The 22,667-nt window shown below is 38.8% G+C and overlaps 1 protein-coding gene across 1 annotated transcript in view; it reads left to right on the top strand.

Annotated features, from left to right (window-relative positions):
• Window positions 1-22,667, top strand: part of LOC132390910 (uncharacterized) — a 216,221-nt gene that overhangs the window by 44,219 nt on the left and 149,335 nt on the right. Inside the window, exons 9-13 of the mRNA XM_059963445.1 lie at window positions 9,321-9,391; window positions 9,528-9,766; window positions 9,852-10,000; window positions 13,748-13,873; window positions 15,179-15,340. Of these exons, the coding sequence (XP_059819428.1) occupies window positions 9,321-9,391; window positions 9,528-9,766; window positions 9,852-10,000; window positions 13,748-13,873; window positions 15,179-15,340 (747 nt within the window). The remainder of the gene's footprint in view (window positions 1-9,320; window positions 9,392-9,527; window positions 9,767-9,851; window positions 10,001-13,747; window positions 13,874-15,178; window positions 15,341-22,667) is intronic.

The following is a 22,667-nucleotide window of genomic DNA, read 5'->3' as shown; positions in this document are numbered from 1 at the left end:
TATGAACATTTGGAAACCCATGGCTAATTAGGGAGAGCCGGTCTGGCTTTTTGCAGGGCTGTTGTGTCTTACCAACTTGATTGAGTTTTTTGACAAGGTGATGACAGAGGTAGATGAAGTTAGAGCAGTGGATGTTGTCTACATGGATTTTAGTAGAGTGGTTAACAAAGTCCCTCATGGAAGGCTAATCCAGAACAATAGGATGCATGGGGGTCTGTGGTGAACTGGATGTTCGCATTCAGAACTGGATTGCGCACAGAAGATAGAGGGTAATGGTTGAAAAGACTCATTCAAGCTGGAGATCTGTAACTAGTGGAGTTCTGCAGGGATCTGTGCTGGGACCTCTGCCGTCTGTGATGCATATGAATGACCTGGATGTAAATGTAGATGAGTGGAATAATAAGTTCGCGGACGATACCAAGATTGGTGGAGTTGTCGATAGTGTAGAAGACTGGCAAAGAATACAGTGCGATATAGAACAGTTGCAGACATGGACAGAGAAATAGCAGTGGAGTTTAACCCAGATAAGTGTGAGGTTTTGCACCTCGGTAGGGCAAATGCAAGGAGACAGCACACTGTTCAGGGCAAGATCTTGAACAGGGTTGCTCAGCAGAGATCTTGGGGTCCATGGTTGTTGCTCCATGGAAGTGGCTATACAGATTGATCAGGTGGTTAAGAAGGCTTATGGAATGCTTGCTTTTATTCATTGAGGCATTGTAGAGGTTATGTTGCAACTGTAATGAACTCTGATTAGTCCTCTTCTGGAGTATAGCATCAGTTCTGATTGCCCCATTATAGGAGGGATGTTGAGGCTTTGGAGAAGGTGTAGAAGAGGCTTACCAGATGCCGTCTGGTTTAGAAGGCATGTGCTATCATGAGAGGCTGGACAAACTTGGGTTGTTTTCTTTGAAGAAGCAGGGGCTGAGGGGAGATCTGATAGAGGTTTATAAGAATATGAGAGAGTAGATAGGGAGCATCTTTTCCCCAGGGTTGAAATGTCTAATACCAGAGGGTATGCAGTGAAGGTGAGAGGGGGTAAGTTCAAAGGGGATGTGAGGGGTAAGTTTTTTACTCAGAGAGTGGTGGATGCCTGGAATGCGCTGCCTGGTTTGGTTGTAGAGGCAAATACATTAGAGAATTTTAAGAGATGTTTAGATAGGTGCATGAATATGAGAAAAATGGAGGGATATGGATATTATGTAGGTAGCTGGGCAGGATTAATTTTGGGTTTTTTTGGAAATGGGAGGGGATTCTGTTATCATCACCCGTGTAGGAATGAATGACATTGATAAGACTGACATTGAATGACTTTGATATTGTTAAGGGATTTGATGAAGGAATATTAGTATCAATAGTCCAAATTAAAACAAGAATCACAGAAGTGATCATTTCAGCACTACCACCTGAGCAACATATTGGTGTAGAAATAAGATCAGAGATTTGAATGCGTGATGCGAAGTTTAGCATGGAAGAAATGGGTTTCAATTCAAGGAATGATTGGCACTGGTAGTGGGAACAGAAGGATCTGTTTAATTGGGACAGATTTCACTGAGCTGGGGTCAGTTTCCAAGTGAATTGAATATATTTGGCTGCAGATGATACTGCAAGCTAAATAGTTGTCAGGTGTGAGAGAAATTGGGGGGGGGGGGAGGGAGGGTCTGGTAAGGGGATATTACAAAATGTAAAGATAAGGAATAGGTAGCAAAATAGTAATGGCTGCCAAGGAAGGAACAGAACACACAGTCAAATGAACAAGATTCACATGGATGCAGAGCAAGGCAAAATGATACACAGACAGAAATGAAGGCTCCTCATCTGTCTACATCTAACAAGGTAGTTAAAATAATGTCACAAAGCAGAATACAGGGATATAATTTAATAACCATTACAGAAATAAGGTTGCAAAGAGACAAAAGTTGGGTAATAAATAATCTGAGATACTTGACCTTTAGAAGCAATAGGCAGAAGGTGGGGTTTACATGATAAATAAAAATAAAGACAATTGTGTGATTTTATTTATTTAGAGATAGGTTATGGTAACAGGTCCTTCCAGCCCAATGAGCCCCTGCCACCCAATTACACCCATGTCACCAATTAACTAACTAACCTGTACGCCTTTGGGACATGGGAGAAACCAAAGTACCTGCAGGAACCCCACGCGGTCCAGGGAGAACTTACAATCTCCTTACAGACATCAGCAGTAATTGAACCCGGGTTTCCTGGCATTGTAAAGTGTTGCATTAATTGCTAAGCCACCATGTTGCCCCTCAAACTCAGCAAGCTAAGAACTAGAATCCCTCCCTCTCCCTTCCCCCATTCCACTTTCACTCTGCCTCCTCTTCCAGCTGCCTATCACCTCTCTCATGATTCTGCCTTCTTCTACTACCCATAGTGCTTTCCCCTTACATTCCTTCACCTCTCCTGCCTATCCCCTCCCTGCTCCCCCCCCCCCATCCCTTGATCTATCCTCTGATTGGTTTTTCACCTGGCACCTTCCACCCTCCCCCCCACCTTCTTTATCGGGCCCCTGCTCCCTCCTTCTTTAGTTCTGACGAAGGGTCTTGGCCCGAAATGTTGTTTGTTCATTTAACAGATGCTGCCCGACCTGCTGAGTTCCTCCAGCTTGTTGTACGTGTTGAACTAGAATCAACTTGGTAGAACTAAGAACTAAAGATGGACAGAAGACATTCTGGGAGTTGTGATAATCTGCAAATTTCTGCTAAGGATAAGTTTACAGGTTTCTGGATCAGTTTGTTGTGGTTCTAGGAATGGACTGGCTAATCTTTTAGATCTGGTGCTGTGTAAAGAGACAAGGTTAACTGATCTGGTGCTTGAGTATCTTGTAGTGATTGAATATTACAGAATTTCATATAAAGAGTAAAGGAATTTAGTTCAGCCTGAAAGCAGATTCGTTATCTGAATAATGCAAACTACAAAGGCATGAGGCAATGCTGTGGTAGATTGGGATGTTAACATGAAGTCATTGGATAAACCAATGGCTAACCTTAAAAGCACTAAAACATAGATCATAACAGGTATGTGTTTATGATCAAACCAACCCAACTGGAAAAGTAGTCAAGCTGTGGCTATCATGAAAAGATCAAAGACAATCATTTCTAACGCTGCCAGAAATGAAGGGAGTAATTCATAGGAAAGGGGGAGTTGCTTAAAGGGAAGATTCGTGAGAGCCATAACACAAAATTGTACGAGCACTGGGAAAAAGAAAATGAGAAGGAAAAGATTAGCTAAAGTTTGTGTGTATCCTTTACAGACAGAGGAGAAATTATATTGCAGAATGGACGTAGGTGGCAAAAAAATGTCTGTCTTCATGGTAAAAGGCATAGAAAATATTCCAGAGAAAGGGGAGATCTGTCCATCTATAGTAAGGAACTTGAAGAAAATAGCATAGATGTGACAGAAAGTCAATAAATCCCCAGTATCCAATATCCTCTATCTTATAAAATCCTTGGATATGGGATGCTCTGGCACCAGCATTCAAAATTCTGGACATTCTAGAATGATTTCCAGGTTGCAAAGTAACAAATGTAATCCCGCTGATTAAGAAAGGAGAGAGAGAGAGAGAGAAAACACTGGAAAATGTAGATCACTTGGCCTTACATCAATGGGAAGGGAATTTGGAATCCATTATTAAAGAAATGGTAGTAGGAAATTTGAAAATTAAGATTGGCCAGAGTTAATATCTGTTAAAATCAGATATGTTGGAATTCTGGTGTAGTCGGTTTTGTTGTGTGCTTTTGTGATATCATTCTGGAGGAACGTTGTTTCATTTTTTAACTGCATTGTAGTTGTGGTTTCTAAATGACAATAAACCGAAATTCAATTCAATTATTTGCCATTGTATTTAGCAGGATAAAGTACACCATCAGATGAGGTGTGGTCCGTTTTCAGAAGGCCTTTGATAAAGAAGAAATTATTAAACTACATATAAAATTATAAATTATTTAGGTTATAAATTATTAACTTAAATTCTAAATATAAATTATAAAGCAAATAACTATTGAACAAAATGAGAGTACCTGGTATTGAGTGTAACATACTGCCATAGATTGAATGGTTACAACAATGAGTACAAATAAAGATGGTATTTTCAAATTGAATTGCTATGACCATTGCAGTGCCGTAGGGATCGGTTCTGTGCTTCCAGCTGTTCACAATTTATGTCAATGATTTGGTCGAGGGATTGAAGTGAAATATACCCTAGACTGTAGATGATACAAAGCCAAGTGGCAGAGTGGACATTGAAAGGAGGTAGGGAAGCTTCTGAGGGATATAGATAGAACAAGTGAATAAACAAGATAATGGCATCAAAAATAAAACTTGGAAAATGTGAAACCAAAGCTTATGCAGATTGCTGACTTGAAAAGCTGGTCGTCCTTTTGCCTCCATTGATGCCGCCTGATCCACCGAGTTCAACTGCCTGTATGTTTTTTGCTAATAGTAACTAGTCTCATCTTAATTAAAGGTATTACTTCAAGTATTTGCCAAACCTCGGATACCAAACCATTCTTAAAAGCCTGAGTAAGCAGTTGTAATTGTGCCTCTGCTATTTTCTCTCTTTTATTTACAGGCATGTAACCTGTTCAAAGCATATTTTCCTTTTTACTTGTTTTGAATGTCATTAGTTAACTTAAACCTTCTCTTTTTTTTCATTTTAAACATCATTTCTAAGCTCATCTTCTGTTATCACAATCACCCAATCTGTTGTCAGGTAACTGATTAAACAAATTAACAGTTCTGCTATTTGACTAACACTGAGTGTAATTTTACCTACCTGTTACTTATGTTTCCTATTCCCTATTCAGTTTTTGATTCATTTTATTTATGTTTTTATATTTTATCTCTTTTATTGTCCATGGACTCTCATTGTCCAGCTTTTTTATGCTTCTTGTAGACTTAAGACCATTTTGACCATCAGCATGGGAAAATTTGGAAGGAGCTGTTATGCTGCATTACTGTATATATCTGACTTATACAAGGACATTAATATTAATATTCTGAGAATATTTTTTCTAACTTTAGATTTTATGCTTTCTGCATAGTTAGATCCAGTAGGACAAACTAAACAAAATATAAACTGATAAATTTATATCCTTCTCCAGTGTCAAAAATCAGCAACTTTTAAGAATGGTCATTCATATAAAATACCTATAAATACACATAAATAAGAGTAGGAGGCCAGCAAGTATGTTAACACCACGTAACCTCAAGCAGTCTAGGTGTTTTACTTTTTAACCCATTTGACTGCAATTTGGGATGAAATGTAAAGCTTTAGGCAATGATATTAAGGTTGTGGTTAGATGGTAGTTATGGTACAGTGTGGTTGGGGAATCTGTAAGACACATTAATTAGACCATCATTAGATCTTTTCCATTGGTAGTTTACCAGGTAAGAAACTGGGTGGTGTTGCAACTTGTTAAGGGCTGGCGGCAACACATTGAATGGGAGGTGAACCTTATCACTGGGAGCAGAGAGGAAGAGCTCTGTAGATTTACACATTGAATGGGAGGTGAACCTTTTCATTGGGAGCAGAGAACAACAGCTCTGTAGATTTACACATTGAATGGGAGGTGAACCTTATCACTGGGAGCAGAGAGGAAGAGCTCTGTAGATTTACACATTGAATGGGAGGTGAACCTTTTCATTGGGAGCAGAGAACAACAGCTCTGTAGATTTACACATTGAATGGGAGGTGAACCTTTTCATTGGGAGCAGAGAACAACAGCTCTGTAGATTTACACATTGAATGGGAGGTGAACCTTTTCATTGGGAGCAGAGAACAACAGCTCTGTAGATTTACACATTGAATGGGAGGTGAACCTTTTCATTGGGAGCAGAGAACAACAGCTCTGTAGATTTACACATTGAATGGGAGGTGAACCTTTTCATTGGGAGCAGAGAACAACAGCTCTGTAGATTTACACATTGAATGGGAGGTGAACCTTTTCATTGGGAGCAGAGAACAACAGCTCTGTAGATTTACACATTGAATGGGAGGTGAACCTTTTCATTGGGAGCAGAGAACAACAGCTCTGTAGATTTACAGACACCAGGGCTTTCAAGAGGTTTCTCTCTTGCGCTTGGTGGAGGTGTGGCTGGACCTCAGGAAGGATGTCGTTGTTCAAGCAATGAAAGGATATACAGCAAACTGGTGAAACGGAATGGAGGATGAAGTCATAACATCTTTGGAATTGGAGATATAATGTTCTCACCAGCAGTCCAAAGATAGGTGCTCCCTTTCTGATCCGTATCTCAATGATTCTACTATTGCCTCATAACTTTCAATCTTTCATTTTCTGCTGCTCCAGATACTCCTTACCTGAGAACCCCATGTAGAAGATTATGACTATATTTGAATCAGTCCGGTGTAGGTCGATGGGAGTAGACAGTTTAAATTGTTTGGTATGGACTAGATGGGCTGAAGGGCCAGTTTTGGTGCTATACTTTTCTATGTCTCTATGACACATTCATTCATAGAAAATGAATGAAATGTCCTACTACCATTAAATATTTGTCACATTATTGACCTCTGTACTGCTAGACTGAAAAACAGTTAACATTTGTTAATGACTTTCCATTGGAACTGAAATGTCAACTCTGTTTCTCTCTCCATGGATGCTGACTGGCCTGCTGAGTACTTCTGGCAATTTCTGTTTTTAGATCTGATTCCACTGAATGGGTGGATGAACTCAAACTTTAGTTTATGTGACTATTTTTTGCTTTTCAAATGCAATGTGAAAACAATTGATAATTAAACAGGCTTCCCCAATCCAGTGAGGAAAATCTTTGCATTAACTTTCATTATAAAACTACCCTTTATTAGGTTGACAATTATGATTCATATCAGTAAAATGCTGAAAAAATTCATAAGGAATTGAGTTACATAACCTTGATACAAGTATAAATTAGGAAGATTCAAATCTCAAGTGAGATTTGAAGGCAATTTTTGATTTCATGGTCTGTGTGGTAACCTGATGAAGCAGATTGTCTGCCTTTTATAGTGTCTACCCAGATTACATTCCATTGGTTACCATGTAGACAGAGCAATTGAGAATTGGGCCCTAGGTACAGTACAATGATTTAGTTCTATTACAGTTATACACTCCAATCAAAAACTCTTCATGTTTTGCCAATTAGCTCTTATAGACAGAAAGTTAATGCCTTCCAGCTGAATGTTATCAGATTATTCCTTTGGAGAACACTACTGAGACTGTGGAGGCAGTAGTGGTGATTTTTTCTCATTTTTCCCAGTTCATTGGCTATGTCGGAGTGCAGTGACATTGATTTCAAATGAATACATTTGGAAAGACTATCCTCACTTCTGCATCTCCAACTTTCAGCCCTCATGGCTTTCTTGATTTTTTTTATGAGTAGCTGAGATATATTTGATAGGCAAGAGATTACCAGGAATATATGGAAATATATAAATTGGAGGTACAATTGTGACAGGGATTGCTTATTAGTTGGGAGGTAATAGATGAAGATTAGGAGTAAAGATATCAGTAGAATCCTCCGGTGATCTTCATTGCATTTCATCATTTATTTGCAAGTATGAAGGTAACATCTAGTTAGCAGTCACAATGAGCTGTGTCAGTGCAAAAGGGAAAGGATGTAGCTAGATTAAGTGAGTAGTCAAAACTGTAGTGATAGAGATTATTGTGGGGAAATTTAATGCCACCCACATATGCAGCAAAAGAGTAACGAAGAAGGGACTTGTATTTATGTGCTGCATTTCACAGATTTGGGAAGTCTCAAACCATTTTACGGCAAATGAGGGCTCTTCAAGTTCAGTTACCATCATGATGTGAAATGATGGGCTGGATCACAATGGACCCAGTCCTGCATCTTGGTCAACCCTGCAATACTTCTGTTCACCCCACTAGCACACCATAGTTGCATGGCTCCCAAAAGCACTGAAGCCTTGATGCACAGGCTCCCACGAGGCAAATGAATGATCTCAGCCCATAACGTCAAGTGTTTACTCTTTCCCATAGATGCAACCTGGCCTGCTGAGCTCCTCCAGCATTTTGTGTATGCTACTAAGCTTAAGATCTGATAAGGCAGGATTATTTTGCTCCGCAAAGCCTTGCATCCATCATTCAGGAGGGACTGTGGAACAGCCTCCTGAAAGAGTACATGGAAATTCAGCTCCACCTTGACCTTGCATACAACCTAAAAAAGCAATTAATACATTTACAACAAAACCATTCTCAGATACGACCAGTTCAAATAAGGCTGTGTCACAGCCAATGCTTCTCTCAATCTTACTTGGTGTAATGTTTCTTCTCATTTCCAACCAGCGTCCCACAGGAGTGGAAATGATCTTCAGAACTGATGAGAAACTGTTCAGCCTATGGTGACCACAGAACCAGGGTTATCTGAAACTCAGTAGTTAAGCTGGCAATTTCTATCCAACGCTTGCACTTGCTCATGCTTAATAACTAATTTTCTTGGCCAACACTGATACTTCAACTGAAATACATGGGCGGGATGGGCCTTACTGTCAATGTCCACAAGACAAAGGTCCTCTACCAAACAGACCATATTCAGCTAACTTGCAGCACATTGCCCTCTGGAAATACCAATTTGTGGCAAGATTCTAGAAACATAGGCCATTTAGCACATCATGGTATCACCTTTTGGTGAAGGTGGACATTGATGATAAAATTCACCTTCACCTTCAATTCAAACAAGTGAAGGAAGTGCACTTGGCATTGAGGGCCATCTGTTTGTGCTTGCTTCAGTATTATTTTGTTTGCACTGACTGACTGAAACAATTGAGAACAACAATTCATCAGTCTCCAAATTTTCATATTGCATTCATCTCCTTGTGTTGAAGTACATGTTCTATGTTATCCTTTCTATGCATGTGAATGAGCCTCACCTGAGTACTTTGCATTCAAATGACAGCAGTACTGTTTTTGCATTGCCATGTATCACAAATGTTAGTCATCTTGCCTCTAAAATGGTATCTCAGAACATGTGAATAATGCAAGACATCTCTAATTACCATTTCTGTCAGATATCTGCCAGAGGCAGCAATCAGAGTAATTGCACGTCAGCATGGGTTTGTAATTTTTAGTGAGTTATATGAACAATTATTACAACATCATTTTCCTGCCAATAACAACATAATCCATTGATGTCTTTCATTGGTAAAAATTAAACCTTAATGATGGTAATTGAACAATTAACTGCAGCAAAGATTTCCAGGAGCTTGAAGAGGCTATTTATTTCTTAAGAAGCAGCTGTGAAGATGAAGTGTCTTTCTTTACCAGTTAATTTTCTTCTTGTGAATACAGTTTTATCTTTGCCTATTTATCCTCACAATGAAGAGAATGAACTCACTCAAAGTGATTTCTACCATGCACAGGTTTGAAATCTCTATCAATTAAGTTCAGGCATGTTTAAATTACTAAGCTTGATCTCATAGTAACTTTTCCTTTATTTGTAATAACAGGATAGTTTTATGTGCTAGCTTTGGTCTTAACTTTCATTCTCTCAAACAGAAATATATTAAGCAATTCTTCACATTAGAAGACAGTTCTGAAAGCTTCATTCAAAGTGAGGGCTCCCTTCCAAATAAAATTAAAGAGGTTCAGGAATTCTATGGATTGCGGGTAACAGGAAAACTGGATCTTGCAACGATTGAATTAATGACAGAGCCTCGATGTGGAGTTCCTGATCTTGCTTCGTATAGCCTCTATCCTGGGAAACCTCGATGGAATAAAGCATTCGTCACTTATAGGTGAAGATTTCTCACTTTGTATTGATTTCTGTTTTTGTTCAAAAATCCAAATACAATGACGTAACACATGTTTTTCTTCCTAAAGTGTGGTGAACTACATACCTCAACTAAGCTTCTTTGAAATAGAATATGCCATATGGAGGGCTGTGAATATTTGGCAAAGAGTAATCCCACTGAATCTTGTCAGAGTCTTCAATACTGAAGCTGATATCATGATTTCATTTGAAACACGTGGTATGTTACTGCTTTTAAATTTGTATACTATTGACAAGAGAAAAGCTTATCAAATATTTTACAGATTACTTATTTTCTTTAAATTTACTCAGAAGAATTCCACTGTTTAGTGGAATCAAACAAAAATTATGGAAATACTCAGCTGGTTAGGCAAAACTATAGAAAGACAAAGAGTATTAACATTTTGGATTAATAACTATCAACATTGTTTTATAGATGAAATCTAAATAATATTATATTCTTATAAATCAAATGTTAATGTGATAATTAACATCATATATACTTATTCAACGCTTGAGTTGAATTTAATATGTTGTTGCTTTGGAGATAAGCTGAGGAATTTATGGAATAATGCAGCTAGAGAGGGTAACAACGGAATGGAATAACAGGAAAATCTCCAATGAATAGTACAATTGCCTAAAACATAGCACATAGTGAAGTGTTTCCATAGATTTTCAAAGAATTGGAACTGTAACTTTATCTATTGGCTATAAAGTAAAAATCTGTGATAATGAAACAATTAAGGCTTATTAAAAATATATTATCACCTATGTAAAATAGTACATCACATTAAACATATCCACAGTATCTTATCTAATTCATGTGGTTATCACTTAATGTGCAGGGATTTGCCATACTTGGCATATAACTATCAGATGTAATGTGCAACATTTTTAACTCAAATGCCAAAGTCCTTAATACTTTGCTTCAGTATTCACTAGTGAGAGGGATCTTAACGAATGTGAGGTCAGTGTAGAGCGTACTAATATGCTGGAACACATAGAGGTCAAGAAAGAAGATGTGCTGGAACTTTTGAAAAATATTAATATAGATAAGTTCCTGGGGCGGGACAAATCTTAACTGACTTAGATAAGGAAGTGGAGGGGTGGGTTAGTAAGTCTGCAGATGACAGAAAGGTTGGTAGTATTGTGGATCATGTAGAGGGTTGTTGTAGGGTACAATAGGAGATTGACAGGATGCGGAGCTGGGCTGACAAGTGGCAAATGGAGTTCAATCCGGAGAATTGTGAACTAATATGAAGTCAAACTTGAGGGAGAGTACATGGTTAATGGCAGGATTCTTAGCAGAGTTGAGGAGCAGAGGGATCTTGTGGTCCAAGCCCTATGATCCTTCGAAGTGGCTATGCAATTTGATAGGCTGGTTAGGTGGTGTGATGGCTTTCATTAGTTGGGGGACTGAGTTCAAGAGCTGCAAGGTAGTGCTGCAGCTCTATAAAACTCTAATTCGACCGTTCTAGGAATACTATGTTCAGTTCTAGTCAACTCATTACAGGAAGAATGTCCGAGCTTTAGAGACGGTACAGAAGAGATCTACCAGGATTCTGCCTCAATCAGAGAGCTTGTCTTGACGATAGATTAATTGAGCTAGGCCTTTCTTTTTGGAGGGAAAGAGAATGAGAAATGACTTGATAGAGTTGATAGAGATGATGAGAGCTGTAGACAGAGTGGACAGCCAGCATCTTTTTCCCAGAGCAGCAATGGCTAGTGTGAGAGGCATAACTTTATGGTGGTTGGAAGGAAACATGGGGAGAGTGTCAGAGGTAGGTTCTTGACACAGAGAATTGTAAGTGCATGGAACACACTGTCAGGGGTTGGCGGTAGAGGCAGATACATTATAGATATTTAGGAGAATCTTAGATAAGCACATGGATGTTAGAAGAACTGAGAGCTATGTAGGCGGGAGAGGTTAAGTTGATCTTGAGTAGGTTAAAAGGTCAGCACAATAGCATGGATTGAGGGCCTGTATTGTGCTGTACTGATCTATGTTCTAAACAGTGGAGTTAGATGTAATTTGAATGTGCAATGTGTATCTTTATTTAGGAGTAGGATCTCTTTGAAGTTGCTAAACTTAAATCTGTAGGAGATGAACTTTCTGTGGGCCTCCTCTGCTTTTTCTCCATTATTTCCGGTAATCAATATGGAATCCTGAGCGTAAAAACATTTCTGGTGCAACCCACATAAAATACAGGAAGAACTCAGTAGGTCAGGAAACATCTGTGGGAGGAAGTAAACCATCAACGTTTTGGGCCAAGATCCTTCATCAGAACTGGAAAGAAATAGGGCAAATCCAAAATAAAGGGTTGGGAGGGGGAGGAGCACAAACTTTAGGGTAAGAGGTGAATGCAGGTGAGGAGGAAGGCAGGAGGATGGGAGAGGGGATAGAATGGTATAATGTGAGAAGCTGGGTGGAATTAGGTATTGGAGGCAAGGGCAGAAGAAAAAGGAATCTGATATGAGAGGACAGTGGGCCGTGGAATAACGGGAAGGAAGTGGGGAGACACATAGGGGAATGTAACAGTGTTGAGGGTGGGGAATCAGAAGGGATCGAAGAGATAAGAGAAAATAAAGGCGGAGGGTAAGAGAGGACTAAAAGATTGGTTACTGAAAGTTAATGCCATCAAGTGGAAGCCTACTAAGATGGAATATGAGATGTTCATCCAACTTTCATCTGACCTCAACATGACAAACATTGGCATGTGTGGCACACTACATAAATATTTCTATGTAGTTTCTTCAGGGTTGCCAGCAATTTGTTAAGATTATGCTGAACTTGTGGAATTTTACTTTCAAAGGGAAATAAACTGGGCTCAATATCTAATTTGACTCAACGTGTTTTACATTTGATAGGAGCTAAATTTTGGTAAAAGTATTAAGAATTTTTCTTTTTGTTTACTTGTTAGTCAATCTGATAATGTTTTAGAGTCTGTGTTACTAAACAGCATGCCTTTAGATCTGAAAATGCTGTTTTAAGACGCCAGCACAATTTGTGAAATATAAAATGATGTTATCAATTACAGAAACACTCAATTACACAGCAAGAAGGTTCTATTTCCTGTAAATTACAGAGCAGGCTAAAAGAAAAACAAGTAACTGACAATTTTGATAAGCCCTTAAAATTGCATTGACTCATTTCAAGGTACAAGTCATCACCAGGGTACAAATAGCGGAACTAATTTTCTCTCTCTTTCTCCCTCCACTTTTATCGATTGTTCTTTCTCATCAGCCTTGTGTGCGTTTTGATCCAACCTCCTTACTATACTGGAGGGGTTTGATAACCAAATCAAGTGATGTTTAAGTATTTTCCAATTTATGAACAAAACTAACTTAAGGATATCTGTAAAAATGGAACCCATTTACTAACAAGAATGGCCTGTATTGATTTGACCAAATCCTCTGTAACATCTTCTAGGATCGAAAGATCATGTTTTGAGTGCTAGAGAAGCTCCATTAGTATGGTAGCAATTGGCCATTTTCATAAATGATTAAACTTTTCCAATACCTTCCCAGAAATGTCTGTATTTCTGAAAATCTCAAAACAAGATATAACTGGCACTGCAGGACCTTTTAGATCTATCATTGATTAGACATTTCCATCATATTCTCATTTTGGTGACTCATGAGTTATTGATTATCAAATACTGGTTATTCTACATTACTAATCCCACATGAAAGGAAAATTAGGTGGGTCTGGTTCTAGCTACACAGAGAATACTGTATATGTAGATACATGAAATTGGAGCTGCACTTTCATATATAGAACAGTGTTGGCAGAATTGTGCTCATTCAGATTTGTACACTGGCACCAGGAAGGAAACTTAGAAAATTATTTGACTACAATTATTGATAAATTGCTGAAGAAAAGCAACTTTTAGGTACCCGAAGGTTTCTAACTGCAGTTAACTTGAAAATGTTGCTTTTTTTGTTCATTTCACTCATTCCTTCCTAGTTCATGGTGACAATTTTCCATTTGATGGTCGTGGAGGGACTTTGGCTCATGCATTTTCACCTGGAAAAGGGATTGGCGGGGATATACACTTTGATCGGGAAGAAAATTGGACATGGAGGCGCAATGGTAAGGAACAATGAAAGTAGGTGACTTATGGTAAGGGCTAACTACATGGGGTTCTGAACACTGACACAATATTAGTTGGCCCAATTGACTTTGTTAAAATATTTCCTTTTTAAGGTAGATACATTTCCAGCATGAACAACAAATGGATGTTATTGTAAGAATTGATAACTACAAAGTGTAGTTGAACTGATCAGCTCAGATTGAATTAAGATGAATTGAGGTTAATGCTTAAGTAAGGAAGCAATAACATGTTCACAGGATTGGATAAGGATAGGAGTAAACACAGAGTATAAAAACTGATGTGAATTTGTGATGTCAAATATCCTGTTTCTACAATGTAAAAGCTGTGCAAGAAAATACCACACAAATATCAAACACTGGTCTTGATTAGTATTTAGTTTCCATATTTTATGCAATTTGAAATGGCAGATATGATCAGAGTTAATCTCATATCTTTTTCTTCAACAATAAGAATAACAATTTTTCTAAAATAATGAAATTATTTAGATTATTGTATGCTAACTGATAAACTTATTCTTCCATTTAGCTAAATGTTTATAAAATAAATTGTTTTTATCTTGATGAATTCAGCTTTAAAAAGAGCATTCTAATTATTTTCTAAAGTAGCTAAGAAATTGCAGCTGCCATATTTGAATTTGTCAGTCATAATGTCATAGAACGCTTTAGCAAGAATTAAACCTTTCATGTCAAACTATTAATCTGTCTAGTCCTATCGATCTGCACCAGGACCATAGCCCTGCATACCCCTCCCATCAACGTACTTCTCCAAATGTCTCTTAAATATTGAAATTGAACCTGAATCCACCAATTCTGATGGCAGCTCATTCCACACTCTCACCACTCTCTGAGTGAAGAAGTTCACCCTCATGTTCCCCTTAAACATTTCACCTTTCACCCTTATCCTATGACTTCTAGTTCTAGTCTCACTCAACCTCAGTAGAAAAAGCCTGCTTGCATTTACCCTACCTATACCCCTCAAATCTCCCCTCATTCACCTACACTCCAGTGAATAAAGTCCTAACTTTTTCAACCTTTCTCTATAACTCAGTTCCTCAAGTCCTGGCAACATCCTTGTAAATTTTCTCTGCACTCTTTCAATCTTATTGACATCCCTCCTGAAGGTGGGTGACTGAAACTGCACAAAATACTTCAGATTAGGCCTCATCAATGTCCTGCACAACTTCAACATCACATCCCAACTCTTACACTTATGAAGGCCAGTGTTCCAAAATCTCTCTCTTTACAATCCTATTTTAGTGACAATATTAATTATTTTCCTTGCAGGTGTCAACTTATTTCATGTTGCAACGCATGAATTTGGTCATGCACTGGGTCTTGCTCATTCCAGATATCGATCTGCTGTGATGTATCCAACATATTACAAAAGAACTTCAAACAAATTATCTCTTTCATTTGATGATATTAGAGCAATACATGATCTCTATGGTAGGACCCATACGCTTTTTTTTTAAAGAAAAGGTATATTATTTGCTAAGTGAGTATTTTTTCAAAGATATAGAATAGATTCTCCAATCATTAAAGCATAATTTTTGAGTAATAATTAAGTGCAACTAATAGGAAAACAGGATGAACATCTAATATAGTGAATTTTCAGCCTTTAAAAAATCTTTATCTGATTCTGGAATAATAAAATTTATCTTTCCAGGACTATATGTTTCTGTATTTGTGGAAAGATGGACTTAAGTTAGGGAACATAACATCTTGATGTAATAGACTCCAATTTTAACTGGGGTTATGAGTTGTTATGAATGTACCACAGCTCTGAGGGGCCGAAGGAGCGGGAGCAGCCCCCTCCTTCCGGAGAATCACAAGAGCACTATTAATTCGGGTCTCGGACCCAGGAAAATGAGAGACGATGTAATGGTTTTGGCCATTGCTCTTAGAGACACCTGTGCTGAGGGCATGACCCTGCAACGTGACAGCTACCACGGATATGGACACCCTCGGGCAATGTGGGGGTGGGGATTGCATCACCCTACTTTGATGGACATCTACAACTCTGCAAGTCAAGATAAAAGGGGACTGCAGGAGGCGGTACCCCAGAGAGACGCACCAGAAGGACTCGATCGCTCAACGCTCCCGTGATAGCTGGAGGCCAGTCAAAAGCCACGTGCGCTCCGTAACTTCTCTGCCTGGGGAGCGGGTGGCTGATGATACCGAGAAGGACTTCGAACTAATAACAGGGAAACAACGCTCCCCTGATTCAACGGAGTTGCTTTGTCAAAGACCCGGGCAAGTTTTTCCCGTTTCTCCTCACTCTCTCTGAAAAACGTGAAACCCAGCGATTCCCCAAAAAGACTGAAGCCTGCAGACTTCTGAGTGATTCTTTTGTATTTCCAATGGACAATATATTATCCCCTAGACAACAGTCAAGATGATTTCTTAATGATGATTATTGCTATACCCGCGCTTTAGATTGAGTTTTGCCGATGTATATGTTCTGAATGTTTGTATTAACCTTACTTTTGTGCCCCCCTTTATGAATAAAACCGTTCGAAAATAGTGCCATCAGACTCCAACGGACCTCTCTATCTTTGCTGGTGAGTTATCCAGTTACGGGATATGTAACATGAGAAATTAGATAATTAGATTGAATGGAGAAATTATCTAAGAACATTTACTCTTTATTTATCAGATTCTTTTTGAGTGAACTGCTCAGTTGAATCTAAAACTGCAGTAATATTTTTATGAAATCATACAAGAGACCTATTCAAGAGTCTGATAACAGCTAAATCAGAATCGAGTTTAATATCATTGGCATATGTTGTGAAATTTGTTGTTTTGTGGGTAGTGGGACAGTACAATACATAATCATAATAAACTGTAAATTACAATAAGAAATACAGTATATATAAAAATCAAATTAAATGAGTGCAAAAAAGAGCAAAAATAAAGATAAAAGTACTGAGGTAGTGTTCATGGGTTCATTGTCATCAGATTTCTGAATGGACAGAGGGGAAAAAGCTGCTCCTGAAATGCTGAGTGTGTGTCTTCAGGCTCCTGTGCCTCCTTCTTGACGACAGCAATGAGAAGGGGGCATGTCCTGGGTGATGGGGGTCCTGAATGATAGATGCTGCCTTTTCGAATCATTGCCTTTTGAAGGTGTTCTGGATTCTGGGGAGGCTGGTGCCTATAATGGAGCTGTCTGAGTTTACAGCTTTTTCTGCACCTTTAATTGACAAAGTGTAGTGGCCCCTCCATACCGAACGGTGATGCAACCAGTTAGAATCCACGGTACATCTGTAGAAATTTGCGAGTGTGTTTGGTGACGTACTATCTCTCCTCAAGCCTTTAATGAAATATAGCCACTGTCATGCTTTCTTTGTAATTGCATCAATATGCTGGACCCCGGTTAGATTTTCAGGGAGGTTAAGCACACATTAATGAGGTACACCAGTCTTGATTGTCAGCAAGGAGGAGATGTTATTACTGATCAGCACGGACTGTGGTTTCCCAGTGAGGAAGTCAAGGGTCCAGTTGCAGAGGGAGGTACAGAGGCCCAAGTTTTGGAGTATGTTGATTAGAGCTCACAGTATGATGGTGTTGAACGCTGAGCTGAAATCAATAAACAACAGCCTGATGTAGGTAATGCTACTGTCCAGGTGATGCAGAGCCAGTGAGATTATATATCTGCTGTAGACCTTCTGTAGCACTAGACAAATTCCAACGAGCCCAGGTACTTTCTTTGGGAGAGGTTTATTCTGGCAATGACCGACCTGTCAAAGTACGTCATCACAGTAAATGTCAGTGCAGCTTGGCGGTAGCCATTGAGGCAGCTCATTCTGCTCTTCTTGAGCATTGGTATGACTATCGCCTTCTTGAAGCAGGTGCGAACTTCCAATTGCAAAAGTGAGAGACTGAAGATGTCCTTGAACACTCCTGCTAGTTAGTTCAGACAGGTTTTCAGTGCCTACCAGGTACACCATCAGGGCTTGACGCCTTGAGAGGGTTCACCCTCTTGAAAGGTATTCAGAAGTTGGCCTCCGAGAGAGAGATCAGAGGGTCACCAGATCCTGCATGTATTCACACAGGAGCAGTTTTAATCTCGCTTTCAAAGTGTGATTGGGGTAAGACTAAATGTCAAATTAGATAGATGTTTCAGGTTATACTTAAGTATAATAACCTTAAGCATAAAAGTATTGTTTTGAAACATAAACGGAATCAATTATGTAGGAAGGTCAATTAAGAAATTTCATCATTCTGAGTAAAAAATTAAAGACTACATGGAAAAGTATCCTTCCTGATGGCTAGCTAAGTGTTAACTTTAAAATAAAATCTAATTGTAAAAGGCAAAAATACATTAAAATAAACAGCAAGAAATGCAAAAATAATTCTGTAAGAATGTCAAGTTACGATAGAGTAGTGAAAACAACAATAGATTCTTTCAGGGTAAGAAAAATTATTCACAACAATATAGACCTGGATGAGATATTCGACAAATGCTTGCAGTGGACGAAAACAAGGCATAACTTAAAGTACGTGGAAGGGTCTAATATACCAATCCTCCCAAAGAAGATGGCTGCAGAGATAATAGATGCATTGCTTAAAATCTTCCTCAATTACCTAGTCTGGACTTCTGAATTTCTGCATTTTTTAAGAAGTTTGTAATGGAAATTGCTCCTTTATAGCTTAATTCCAAGGAATTTTTAATTGCATTGCTGTATCAGGGATGGACATCAGTGTTAAATATGGTCTCCAGGTTCTGATTACTTGCCCAGAATCTCCAGGTGTTGTACTTTGGAGGACAAACCAGGGTAGAATTTACACAGTGAATAGTAGGGCACTGTGATCTGGGAATACTGATCCAGAATTCCTTGAAAGTGACATCACAGGTAGGTGGGGCCGTAAAGAGAGCTTTTGGCACATTGGCCTTCATAAATCAATGTACTGTGTACATGAGTCAGAATGTGATGATGAAGTTATATAAAATGATGTGAGGCCTAATTTGGAGAGTTGTGTACAGTACACCTACATACAGGAACAGTATCAATAAGGTTGAAAGAGTTCACAGAAAATTTAAAAGGACTTTGCCAGGACTTAAGACGTGAGTAATAGGGAAAGGTTGAACAGGTTAGGAATTTATTTCCCAGAGTGTAGGAGAATGAGGTGAGATTTGATAAAGGCATGCAAAATTATGGGTGGTACAGATAGGTAAATGCAAGCATGCTTTTTCCACTGTTGCTAGGAGAGACTAGTACTAAAGGTCATAGGTTAAGAGTAAAACATGAAATATTTAAGGGAAGCACGAAGGAAAACATCTTCACTCAGAGGATGGTGAGAGTGTAGAATGAGTTGCCAGTGCAAGAGGTGGATATGGGTTTGATTTCAACATTTAAGAAAAAGGTAGATAAGTACATGGATGGGGGGCGGGGGGCGTAGGGAGGCCTATGGTCCAGGTGCAGGTTGATGGAACCACACAAAATAACTATATGGGCCAAAGAGCCTGTTTCTGTGCTGTAGAACTCCATGACTGGATAACAAAATGCAATCAAAGAGATCAAAGCTCTGAAAATGGAAGGTATTCACATTTGACTTGAAAGCATAGGCAGACATTTTGGTTGATTGAGAAAAAGGATACATGCAGACTTAGATACAGGCATCAGACTTAGTTAAAAGCTCATGGTCTATTGGGTATCAGTGAGTTTTCTTATCTTATATGCTCTAGAGATGTGAACTACTTACAACAGGCATCTCAAGTTGCTGAAGATATCAAAAATGCTCTCTCCACAAAATCATCTATATTCACCGGAAGGATAAGTGAACCAATGTCGATGAACTCTCAGAAGCCAACGTCGTGGGCATTAGGGTCCTAGTTACATTCAGTCAGGAGCATTGAGTAGACTGTATTGTTCACATATCCAACAGCAGACACCTAGAACAGACAATTTACTCTGTCACTAGAAAATAATGCCATTTGAAATGATTCATGAAGGTGCTCTTATAGATTCCTGACTCTCTAGCCCAGGACTGCTCAAAATGGAGAGGAGTATCTGGGTTCAAATTTTGAATTTCAAAGTATATTTATTAACAAAGTATGTATCCATTATACAACCTTGTGATCTGTCTTCAGACAGGCAGCCACAAAACAAAGAAACCCAAAAAAAGCACATAAACAAAAAAGACTATTGAACACCCAATATGGAGAGAGGAAAAAACAAACCATGCCAACAATAACAGTATGATTTAGTTCAGAATAATATTGTTCTGAACTAAAGTCCACAAAGAGAGTCTGAGACCCTTAGTTCAGTGCAGAGCTGAGTAAACTTCGCAGAACATAAGTCTGAGTCTATCCACTGAGAACACACAGAAACCCTGTATAAAATGTGAAAGAAGCGAATTACAGTACATAACTGGCCAGCTATCCTGTCAGCACCATCTATGGAAGAATCTGTAGTTCCTGCACTGACCTCATCACCTCAGATCCCACAAAGCTGGAGTGATAGTCAAAGGAAGTCCTCAAAGCCAAGAAAATGCCCAAGGGGAAGGAGAAGAAGAATACTGTTCGGGTGCCAAAGGAATTACTCCACTCTTCTTCGAGTTTTATTCTTTTCATAACTGTCTGAAGAGGGAAATCAGTTCTTCAACTCCACAAAATCAGAATTCAGGTTTATTATCATTTACATATCATGAAATTTGTTGTTTTGAGACAGGAATAAAGTGAACTAACTAAGAATTACCATACTGTAAATGACAGTAGGAATATATTTTAAAAATATAAATGGTATAAAAAAGCAAATAAAATAGTGAGGTAAATCCAGAATAACAAACACAAAATTCTGAAGGAACTCAGCAGGGCAGGCAGCATCTATGGAAATGAATAAACAGTCGATGATTTAAGCCAGGAGCTTTCATCAAAACTGGAAGGGAAGGGGGAAGAAACCAGAAGAAGGTGGAAGGAGGGGAAGGAGTTCAACCTGACAGGTGTTAGGAGAAGCCAGGTGAGAGGGGGGGGAAGGTAGGAGGATGACGGAGGGGGAGGGAGGAGAAAGTGAGTAACTGGGATGGATAGGTTGAAAAGGTAAGAGACTGAAGAAGAAGGCATCTGATAAGAGAGGAGAGTGGACCATGGGAGAAAGGGAAGGAGGAGGGTACCTGAGGGAGGTGATAGGCAGGTGAGAAGTGAAGGGGCAAGAGGGGAGCCAGAATGGGGAGGAGGGTGAAACATCGACTGGTGTTCATGGGATCAGCACCTATTCAGAAATCTAATGGCTGAAGGAAAGAAGCTGTTCCTTAATTGTTGAGTATGCATCTTCAGGTTCCTATACCTCCTCCCCGATGGTTATATTGAAAAGAGGGTACATCCTGCGTGGTGATGGTCTTTCATGATTAATGTTCCCTTCTTGAGACATCGCCTTTTGAAAATGTCTTTGATAGTGGGGAGGCTAGTGCCCTTGATGGAGCTGGCTGGGCCTACATCTCTCTGTAGCTCTTTCTGATATTGTGCATTGGCATCTCCACACCAGACAGTGATGCAACTGGCCAGAATGCTCTCCATAGTACACCTACAGAAATCTGCATGAGTCTTTAGTCACTCTATATACCTATTCTGACAGACTGGCACTCTCTCACAACTTCACTGAAATGTCTTGGGGTACTCAAAATCATGAAATTGGTACTGAAGCTATGACCTTCTGAAACCAAGCATGAGGTCATCCTGATCAAAGGATCCCGTTGTTCTTATTGCTGTTGCTATACTTACTTTGGTCCAAAGTTAGTTCATTAATAATGAATGTTTTTCTAAAACTTAGATTGGAATGTAAGTTCCAGACACCAATGGGTATTTCCTAAACAAGAAGTATTTTCCACGTCTGAAATTTATCCATGATTCTAGGTGTCTTTGAAAGTATTATAGAGCACAGAAGGTTGGACCAATATTATTCATTTTCTTCCTGGCTTCCGGTCACTAAATACAAAATTAAAAGAAATACATCAATGTATGCAATGAGAATGTGCAGTATATTGTCAGTGAACATATTTATACATTCTAACATCAAAACTCAGCAAACAATATAAATGTGTATGCACTTCTGCTGAATCATGTCACCTTTTCTATATGGTCTTACGGTAATATTACTATTTTCCTCTCTCCGAAATAGTTCTTCTTCTCTTTCAGGAACCATACAAGTGTTTCACCAAGAATCTGCACAGCCGCAGATGCAAAATAGATGTGATTCTTCTATATCATTTGATGCTGTCACCAAAGCTTATGGAAATATCTTTCTCTTCAAAAATGGGTAAAGTTATTCCAGCTTATGTATTCATTGTGATTTAAATGAGTACTCACCCAATATTTTAACCTACGTAGTTAGAAGCCATTTCTTTTATGATGTTGTTTAGATCCCTTTGGCATAAAGATCTATACACTGCAGATGTCAAGGTTAGCTCCATCCAAGATACTTGGTTAGATCTGCCATCAAATATCGATGCAGCTTGTGAAATTCCTGGAGAAGACATTATTTATTTTTTCAAAGGTGAGGCTTCTGCTGCATATTAGAGACTAATTTATGTTGCAATGGGTTAGCGTTAAATTGATTAAGGTAATAACCAGGGGATATAATTAAAGAATTACTTTTCATTCTTGACATTTAATCCCTTTCAATGGAAGAACAGTCAAACATTATTGTGCTTCATCTGACCAAATCCCAAGATAAAAAAAAACATACTTTATTCTCAGTAAAAATTATTTCAGTAGGGTTGTAAACTTATTGCTAATTAACCAGATGACTGTTAAGAAACTCATTTTTTTTTCTAT

This window comes from Hypanus sabinus, chromosome 3 (genome assembly GCF_030144855.1).
Source record: "Hypanus sabinus isolate sHypSab1 chromosome 3, sHypSab1.hap1, whole genome shotgun sequence".
Classification (NCBI taxonomy): Eukaryota; Metazoa; Chordata; class Chondrichthyes; order Myliobatiformes; family Dasyatidae; genus Hypanus; species Hypanus sabinus.
This window is presented reverse-complemented; position numbering and strand designations above follow the sequence as displayed.